The 10,021-nt window shown below is 47.6% G+C and overlaps 1 protein-coding gene across 1 annotated transcript; it reads left to right on the plus strand.

Moving 5' to 3' along the window:
- The first annotated feature begins 5,760 nt into the window (after nt 1–5,760).
- Nucleotides 5,761–9,446, plus strand: KLHL34 (kelch-like family member 34). Its single transcript, XM_011988028.1, has one exon. The coding sequence runs from the start codon at nt 6,361–6,363 to the stop codon at nt 8,290–8,292; it is 1,932 nt and encodes a 643-aa protein (XP_011843418.1). The 5' UTR covers nt 5,761–6,360; the 3' UTR covers nt 8,293–9,446.
- Nucleotides 9,447–10,021: the final 575 nt, after the last annotated feature.

Here is a 10,021-nt window from a genome sequence, read left to right on the forward strand (position 1 = left end):
GGCCTTTTCTCCTAGCCTAAAATCTCCAGATTCTTTACCTCCTCCCTAAATGAGGAAGAATGTTTCCAGTCCCCACCTCCTTTGGCTGGCTTCTTAGGGTATTCCCCAATTCATCCAGGAGCCTCTGAAAATGTGGCATCCAGACGGAAAATGGGGGATACAGGTACCTTCTAATTTGAATATTCAATCAAATGTTGTTTGGGAAAATGTGTTGCTTACCAAGCCATCATCTCACGCCTCAGTGATCCACTGTCATCTTGTTGGGGGGGGGTGGTGAGAAGGGCAAAAGAGACCACAGTATATTATTAAGTCATATGACAAGGGGCAGTGGCCACTAATTTTTCCCCTCTAGGTCTCTGACTTCTGATCTTTTGGAACTAGTAGACTTCCTTTCTTTTTGGAAAAACATTGACATCATAGCCAGAACAAGTTGTCACTGAGAATGGTGAATTCAGAATGCAGCAGAAATTATTAATAATCCTCTGTGACAGTGGTTCTTAAACTTTCTCATGCATCAGAATCATGGAGAGTGCTTGTTAAAACAGATTACTGGGTCCCACTTCCAGAGTTTCTGATTTGGCAGGTTTGAGATGAGGCTGAGAATCTATGTTTCATAGCAGGTTTCCAGGTGATGCTATAGGAGGATCACCGACAACCCACTCCTCTATGACAATTCCTGACTGCTTGGGCTCTGGTAGCATGAGTTTTCAGAAGGCTTTAGTCAAAGGAAGGAAAAGGAAAAACTCGCATCTCTTGTGTATACTGTGTGCCAGGAGCAGTCAAATATATTATAATCTTATTTTAACAGTGCTATGAATGTAGGTGCTATGAATGTAGTCTCCTTTTAAAAATAATAAAATGACACAGAATTTAAGTTACTTGTTTTAAGGTCACATGAGGGTAGATCTGGAATTGGAGCCCAAGTCTGTCTGACTCCAAAGCCCAGTTCTTCCCCACTCACCACACTGCTCCTTAAACTGTCAGCTGAGCCAGAATGTCAAAATCCCTCATAATAAAACACACACACACACATGCACACATACCCACACTCTACCTCTTGAAATCCTTTCACTTGAATTGCATATCACAAAAATACATTTCACATGCTCAAAAAATGGTCTCAGAAGGAGGTGCAGATAACAGAATTTTTTTCTACTGCATGTCTATTATTGTTTGTAATCATGTTTTCACAATAAACTTACTATGTGTCAATTTCTAATAATAGGCTCTCCACAGAGGTTGCCAGAAGCCATGTGTTGGAAAGAAGTATAGTTGGATTGAAAGGAGCCAGTAATGACAGAGGAGAAAGGATTAACCTGCCAAAACACTGCATCCTAAATACCAAACAGGCGAATTTCAGAGTTTTATGGTTTTGAGAAAAGGTTTCCAATATTATCTTTATACAAAGGGTTTTTCTTCCTCAAAAGTGCATTACAATGGATGAACCCTGAAAACATTATGCTAAGTGAAAGTAGTCACAAAAGACTACATATTGTATGATTTCATTTATATGAGATAAGGAGAATCTAAAAAGTAGATTAGCAGTTGCTTAGAGCTTTGGGGATTGGTGATATAAGGAGGTGACAGATAAAGGGTACGAAGTTTCTTTTTGAGGTGATGAAAATATTCTAAAATTAGACTGTGGTGATGGTTGCACAACTCCGAATATACTAAGAACCACTGTTCAATTTAAATGGATGAATTGTATGATATGGAATTATATCCTGATGAAGCCATTACCAAAAAGAGCACATTAAATTTGTAAAAAAAAATTAAATGGCCATTATACATGGAAGTTCATAATTTTGGATTTCTATAAACACATACAATTATTTTAGAGGTGGCAAGAACTGTGTAATTTAGATTTAGCTAGGGAGGGCCAATTGGAGAAAAGTGGAGTGCTCTGGCTGAAGACCATTGCCGCCTTGATGTGGGAAGTGAGGTGAGTGCTTGGAAGACTTTAGTTCTAGGGTCTGTCACAGGATGTGAAGATGCATGAAGGGATCAGGGACAGCAATTCACTGTCCTGACGAGGGGTAGGGGGTTCAGGACAAATTGCAGGATCTCAATAGGTATTCTGGGGTGAGTAGCTGGGCCTTCAACAGAAGCCCAGCCATATAAATTGGGGCATGGAGGGTGCACTGGGGCAAGAGGGGCACCTGGGCATCTGGGGCCCTGCATTTGGGTAGGAGGAGTAGCAGTATGTGTGCCTGGATGCTGAGAGGCATGTGGGGTTAGACTGGAGTTGCAGGGCTGCACGAGGTAGTAAGGCTTTCTCAAAGGAGTTGAGTCCACCTGGACTCCTTAGTCGGGGGCCACCCATGGTCATCCACTTGATTCCTAGGGATGTAAGCTCAAGACCTTACCAGGATGTGCCCTAAATCCTAGCTGTGTGGGGGAAAGGAGAACAAGAGATAAGGAAGTAATTGTCCCTATCAAGTTTCTTTTAATAACTCTTTACTCCTTCCCTGTATCTGTTCAACTCAACATTACTTATGCCAAAGACCATGACAGAGGCTGCAGCTACAAAGACCAAGAAACAGTCCCTGCTCTCCGGAATTTATAGCCTAAAAGGGAGGGCAATTCATAAGTAGATCATTTTCAACATAATGACCTCATCCTGTTAGATCTGTCTATCAACATTCCTTCAGGTTGGGTCGCAAAGCGTGCTTCTAGGGAATCCAAATCGCTATGGTCTGAATGTATATGTCCTCCTGAAATTTATATGTTGAAACTTAATCTCCAATATGATAGTATTAAGAAGTGTGACCTTTGGGAGGTGATGAGTGTCATTACAAAAAACCCTGAGGGAGTCTGTTAGCCCCTCACCCCTCTGCTATGTGAGTACACAGTCAGAAGGCACCACCTATGAAGGAGAGAGCCCTCATTAGACACTAAATCTGCTGACAATTTGATATTGGACTTAGCCTCTGGAACTGTAAGCAATAAATTTCTATTGTTTATAAATTACCCAGACTAAGGTGTTTTGTAATAGCAGCCGACACGGACTGACATCAACTTAAGATACACATCTACAACAACTTTAAAAAGCACACATTGAAATTTTATTTAGCATACTTAATATTGCACAAATCAAAACAATTGAACTCACGGACAGAGAGAGTAGAAGGATGGTTACCAGAGTCTGGGAAGGGTAGTGGGGGCTGGGGAGGTGAGGAAGGTTAGTGGATAAAAAAAAATAGAATGAATAAGACCTACTATTTGATAATACAACAGGGTGACTATAGTCAATCATAAGTGTGCATTTTAAAATAAAAAGTGTAATTGGATTGTTGGCAACTCAATGGATAAATGCTTGAGGGATGGATTCCCCATTCTTCATGATGTGCTTATTTCACATTGCATGCCTGTATCAAAACATCTCATGTACTCCATAAATATATACGCCTACCATGTACCCACAAAAATTAAAAATAAAAAATGCACAGAAATTAAAATACTTATATTTTTCATACATATTACTCAAAGGACAATGATTTTTTTAGGTAGACTGACAGTTACATTTTCTAAAGAAGGTCTTATAAACACACCTAATATGAAAACATCTTCGGTTAACACGGTTCATCAAACCTTCAATGGCAAAATATGTTAAGGTAGCATGTTGGGTCAACAATAAACACATACTTGTTATGTAAAACTGGATTTTTGATGTTAAGAGTTTAAAGTCTCTCACGGCATCTTTATTCTCAAGTAAGCGTGACATTTTGGATCAATCTGGAAGTGTGGTGATGGACAGATCAGATGGGATAGGATCCAATTTCTGGATTAAATATATGCTGTTTTAAAAACCTACTTAAACAGCTTTAAGTTGAAAAGGGGATAAGTGTACTTCATCACCCTGACTATTTGGCTTAAATAAACTGTGTGTTGCACTATTTTATTTTTATCATACACAAGGTCACATAATATAGTGGGGAGGGAGCCCTTGATTCTAGTACAAACTTGGTAACTTAATATCCAAGTCATCCAGACAAACCGTACTCTCACTGGGGCTTGTTTGTCACATTTGTTTAAAAAGTAAAACAAGATTTCAGAGAAAAGGGACAAAGTTTGACTAAATGATCTCAAAAATCCCTTCTAGCAAAATTTTGTTAGGTTTGGTAAAGGCCATTTGAATTCAAAATGTAGATCTGTGCAAAGTGAACCAAGCTGCTATTTTACTTGTGAATCAATAAGTTTAATGCTAAAACCCCCAAATCCCCACAAAACCAGCACCCGCCCCCCCAACCCAGCTTTAGCTCTAACATTAGGAATTCAAATTGGAGTATTTTTAGCCTCTGGAGTTTAAGGAAGCCCAATTGGAGCCCCTGCCTGCACTTTATAATTTGGCTAATTTAAGTCATAATACAGTTTCATCTTTGACAGCAAAATCATTTTACTAATACTTTTATGCATTTAAAGAATTACTTCTAATTGGAGACTTTGTAAGTACTAATGGCATGCCAGGTAGGAAATGACAGAATTTTATCCTTCCTTGAACTGCTTTTCCCTATGAAATACAACCCCAGCTGTCAGAAATACGAGTTATTATAGATCCCCTCAAAAGGCTCACCTAAAAAAGGCTGCCAGAGGGGTTGCACTAGAAAATAGAAAAATCAATCCCTGATGAAAGCAAAAGAAGTCCCCAAATTGGCAAAAATAAAAAAAAAAAATAGAAAAAGACCAGTTATATTAATCATTTAGTTATTCAAGAACAGTATGGAGATGGAGAGATGCTCTCCTAATGTCTCAAGATCAGGGTGGTTTTAGTCATTTCCATGTTGGGGTGTTTCTTGTAAAAAATAACTTTATGAGGAAGGGCTCTAAGAAATTCCAGCTTTACCGAGCTTTGCAACCGTACTGCTCATTATTCCGGGATAACATCGAAGATGCAGTAGCCAGTAATTAGATCAGAGCGTGGAAAATCGGGGAGAGAAACTGGAAGGAATCGCTTTTTTTTTTTTTTAAAGGAAGTGGTCACTGAGTGGCAGAAAATCCAAGTCAACCACAGTTTCCTTGTTCATGCTGCAAAGGGATGGGTGGGGGAGGGTCCAAGAATAGGAAGGGAAAACTCAGGTGAGGTCTGGGAACGGGCATGGGAACAAAGGTGAAATGAGCCAGCCTGGGAGACGCGAGCTGCCTCAGGAAGGGCTCAGAGTAGGCCCAGCATCTCGCAAGGGTGAGTCCAGGTGAGGGACATGTTACCTAGCGCTGCTGGCGGGGAGCCTGGGATTCGCCCGGGCGTGGTTCCCGCCAGTGCCTCCTCATCGCGCAGCGGCCTACTGGGTGTCAGCGCGCAAAGTCGCAGCTTAATCCTCGCTCCCGCTGGATTAATTAGGGCCTCTTCAAAGCAGAAAGTTGAGCCAGGGCTTCTTTCCCAGACACAGGGGCACCGGGAGGTCGACACTCCTCCTGCCCAGCCGGGCGCCCCTCCGCGGACACTACCGGGTCGAGGGGATCCCGCGACTCGTGCCTCTCCAGTGAACTCCGGCTCCCGCAACCCCAGCCGGGTTCCTGGGACCCTCTGGTGACACTGGTGGCCAGTAGGGTCACTGGAGTCAAGCCCTGGGCCCGGGCTGCTTCACCCGTGCCCTCGGTTCGCGGCCAGCAGTCAGGGCGCGGGGCGGGGCGCGCCCGGGAGGCCGAGGCGGCGCGCTATTCCTGTCACTGTGAGCTACCGGCATGTTATGTGCGGCGCCCAGTCACGCCTTTGACCCGCCGCTCTGACCTGCGCCCTCCCCTCCCTAATCCCCTAGGCTTTCAGTTGATCCTCTGCGCGGAACAAGCTCACCCCCTCCCCCCACCACTGCCCCGTAACCAGTTGTCCCCGGCCTTTGCGGGTGCCCGCAGAACCCGTCCTCCTCGTCCACCCCCGAGAGGTCAGAGTCCTCGCCCTGCACTCCCCGGACGCCGCGTCTGCGCCGTCGGAGATCCAGCACCCCCGGAGTCCACCGCAGCTGGGTCCTTCCAGGTGATGGTGTGCGGCCACGGCCGCCCCTGGCGTGCAGGTGTGGGCTCTCCACATTGGGCCGGGGAGGGGACTTTGGGCAACGCGCTGGAAGCCTCCACAGTCGTGGAAACCAAGCCCCACACTCCCCGGAAGCCTCAGAATTCCGCGCCCTCCGTTACTAGGGACCTACGAAAACCGTTTCCAGACTGGATTTGCTCTGAGAGGGGCACTGGGCGATCTGCAGGTCTGGATGAAGGAGCCCTGGGCTTTAAACTGAACAGGCAGAAATGGGCCCCTGCTAGGGGCTCTGTGGCTTACGCGGGGGTCCCGGGAGTGTCGTGCCCTGGGATGCCTCCGGCCCTGCCCAGCAGGCCTCTGGTCCCGCCAGGCTGCTTCCAGCCCTGGGCAGAATGAGTTACTTCCTGTCTTACTGCAAAGCTCATGGCGGCGCGCTGCTCACCGGCTACCAGGCCCTGCGCGCCGAGGGCTTTCTATGCGACGTGACACTGGAGACCGAGGGCAGCGAATTCCCGGCGCACAGGTCGCTCCTGGCGTGCTCCAGTGACTACTTCAGGGCCCTGTTCAAGAGCCACACTCAGGAATCTCGGGCGCGCGTGATCCACCTGCACGTGCCATCGGCAGCCGGCCTGCAGCGCCTGCTGGACTTCATCTACACTGCCTGGCTGTCGCTTTCCATGGACACTGTAGAGGACACTCTGGAGGCCGCCAGCTACCTGCAGGTCACCGAGGCCCTGGGGCTCTGTGGGCGCTACCTGGAGCGCCAGCTGGCTCCAGAGAACTGCTGCTTCGCCGCCAACGTGGCGTCGCGCTTTGGCCTGGCTCACACGCTGGACGCGGCCGAGCGCTGCATCGTGCGCCACTTGCGGGAACTGCTGGCGCGGGGCGCGGGCCCCGCGGGACTGCTGGAGCTCAACCCTACATCGCTAAGGGCTGTATTGGGTGCCCCCGACGTGGCGCGGGTGCCCGAGGTCCGGCTGCTGGGCCTGGCGTTAGCTTGGCTGCGGCAGGAGCCCACTACTGAGCGCCTGGCACACTGTACAGAGTTGCTGGAGCATGTCCGCTTTGGCCTGGTTCCCGCCGACGTACTGCGACGCGTGTACTCGGGCTCCGGCCTCGTGCTGCCCGCCCGGGTCAAGGGCCTCATCATCCAGGCCCTCAACTACCACACGACGCCCTCCCGCCAGCCACTCATGCAGGGCGAGCAGACCAGCATCCGGAGCCCCCAGACTCGAATCTTGTTGGTGGGGGGGCGCAGGGCACGGGAGGTGGTGATTGAGGAAGTCGTGGCCCCGCAGAGGGCAGCTAGGGGCCGGGTCGCCGCCCCAGAGCCCGAAGAGGAAGAGGAAGAGTTGGAGGAAGAGGAGGAGGAGGAGTGGGAGCTCACCCAGAACGTGGTGGCCTTTGATGTGTACAATCACCGCTGGCGCAGCCTCACGCAGCTACCCACACCACTGCTGGGGCACAGCGTGTGCACCGCGGGCAACTTCCTGTTTGTTCTGGGTGGGGAGAGCCCTTCCGGCAGTGTAACCTCGCCCCTGGCCGACAGCCCGCGGGTAGTCACGGCCGAAGTGCACCGTTACGACCCGCGCTTCCACGCTTGGATGGAGGTGCCCGCCATGCAGGAAGCGCGGGCCCACTTCTGGTGCGGTGCGGTGGGAGGGAGGCTCCTGGCCGTCGGGGGCCTGGGCGCCGGCGGTGAGGCGCTGGCCTCAGTGGAGATGTACGACCTGCGTCGGGACCGCTGGACGGCAGCTGGGGCACTACCGCGGGCTCTGCACGGTCACGCGGGGGCCGTCGGGGACCGCGGTGTTGTGTACATCTCGGGGGGCAAGGCAGGGAGAGGTGAGGGCGGAGCGAGCAGCCTCCGGGACTTATACGTCCTGGGCCCTGAGGAGCAGGCTTGGAGTAAGAGGGCACCCATGGGGACCGCACGTTTCGGGCACCACATGGCAGTGCTGCGCGGCGCTGTGTTTGCTTTTCTGGGGCGATATGAGCCCTTCTCTGAGATCGAGCGCTACGATCCCGGCGCCGACCAGTGGACTCGGTTGCGGCCGCTACCCTACGACCGCTTCTGCTATGGGCTGGCCGTGGTCGAGGAGACAGCGTTGCTGCTGGGCGGCCTCAAGTGGCGGGACTCGCGCCAGGTGCCTACCCGCAACGTGGTGGGCTACGACCTTGACTTGGACCGTTGGGAGGACATCGGCTGCGCGTTGCCCTGGGCCTGGAGTGACCTGCAGTGCGCAGTGCTGCAGCTGGCCGACGGTGGGGACGAGGAGAGGGAGGGAGAGCCTGGAGAGGCGCTAGATTTAGTGCTGGGCTGAATGGGTCAGTCCAGTTTCCTTCCGCAATGGAGGAGAAAGTAGCGCTTGGCTAGTCTTACAGGGCAACGGACAGGCTTTTTCTAAGAAAGGGACTCTGGGAGCAGAGTGGCTTCTGAAGGTTAACAGGCAAACAAGGCCTTGAGCAAAGAGAAACATTTCTCCTTGAGCTAAGAATGGGAGACAGGGGTGTTCAAATAGGAGGCTATATGAATCAACCTCAGTGAGCTGGTGAAATAAAATTTTTAGAAAGGCTCACGCAAGGCTAGAAAAGGACTTTCACAAATAAAATATGACCTTATTTTCCCTCTTACAGTTAAAGTGTTTCCCTAGGTGCAAAACAGTGATTACTTATGTGCCAAAAAAGAAAAAAAAAAAAAGGCCAAAAAATGTACCACAGGAAGCTTATACAAAACTCAGAAAATCGTTGGTTATAAAGGCTGTAATTAAGTCCTAGGAGATGGCATTATCTGAATAAATAGAGAAAGGAGAGTGCCTTGGTTAAATACCATGAAATCATTGTAGGGGGAACTATGATTTTATGATCTGGAGCCATGGTTACAGTTCTGCTCTGATGGTTTGATATAAATATGGAACTGAGAGGGGAAAAAAATCTCTAAGCACTTTTTTTTTTTCCCTCTAGAAAGTATCCTAAAATTTTTCTGTCACTGGTGTCACCCTAGGCTGCTTTTGCCCTGACTTTAGACAGCTCACTGGTTTTAAGTCACATTTCATCAACCCTTAGCCATAATAATCAGGCTCCTCTGGTTAAGTGGAATGTCTAACCAAAACAAAACAAAAACTGATTTCTTTCATACTCTTAAATGTTCATTCTGCAGACATACTGTAGATTATATTTGTAAAAAAATTAAGTTTTGGTGGTTACCCCCACTTCCCCCAAAAGAATCACAGAGAAAAGAAAGAGGAATAGGTAAAGTTTTAAAGTTTGTGTCAGGTAAATGGGAAACCAGCTTGATTTTTCAGGGTCTTAGATAAGATACTCATATATACTGAACAGGTGCTGCTTTTGGCTTGTATCATCAATGAGGCAGCAAAGTTAGAACTCGAAACTGGGGTGGGGGGTGGTGGCTGTATAATTAGGTCACAAAGAAATGTGGTAAGGACTTTGCATGAATAAAGTAGGTGCTTTATAAGGATTCATTAAGAGCTGAATTTATTTGACTTCAGTTTACAGTACTGCCTCTCTCCTAGATTTGAAACGAATGCAATAAAATGTACAGATATTATATAGTGTTAAAAGGTCTCTTTCATGCTAGGCTAGCCACGAGTCTTGTCAAATTCATTAGTTTAATTTTTACCATTTAAAACAACAGAGCTGACTTTACAAAAGTAAAAGCTGCTTAGTAGCAACAGAGCTAGTCTTCCCATCAACTGCTTGCTGTTTACAGGCCACAACCTGGCCACTGTAAACATGACACATCCATCAGGTACATATATTTTTAAGTGAACATACACATTTGGTCTAGTAAACATCAATAAGTCTAAACACCTGTAACAAGCACACTTCATTTTAGGACAAGAGGTTTTTTTTTTTTTTTTTTTTTTTTTTAACATATACAAAATCCCACAAATTTAATGTGCGTCAATATCCATGCAGTAAATAAATGTTTTTACAAATAGAATTCTTTGTAAATGATAAAAATATTACACTGGACCCAAAATTCCATACAAACATTAATACATGATTTCTCATCCATTTTGACTAAATATA

This window comes from Mandrillus leucophaeus, unplaced genomic scaffold, assembly GCF_000951045.1.
Source record: "Mandrillus leucophaeus isolate KB7577 unplaced genomic scaffold, Mleu.le_1.0 Scaffold321, whole genome shotgun sequence".
Classification (NCBI taxonomy): Eukaryota; Metazoa; Chordata; class Mammalia; order Primates; family Cercopithecidae; genus Mandrillus; species Mandrillus leucophaeus.

What these genes read in the sequence shown, in the direction of transcription:
- KLHL34 (XM_011988028.1), top strand. Translation starts at nt 6,361, where the DNA reads ATGAGTTACTTCCTGTCTTACTGCAAAGCTCATGGCGGCGCGCTGCTC.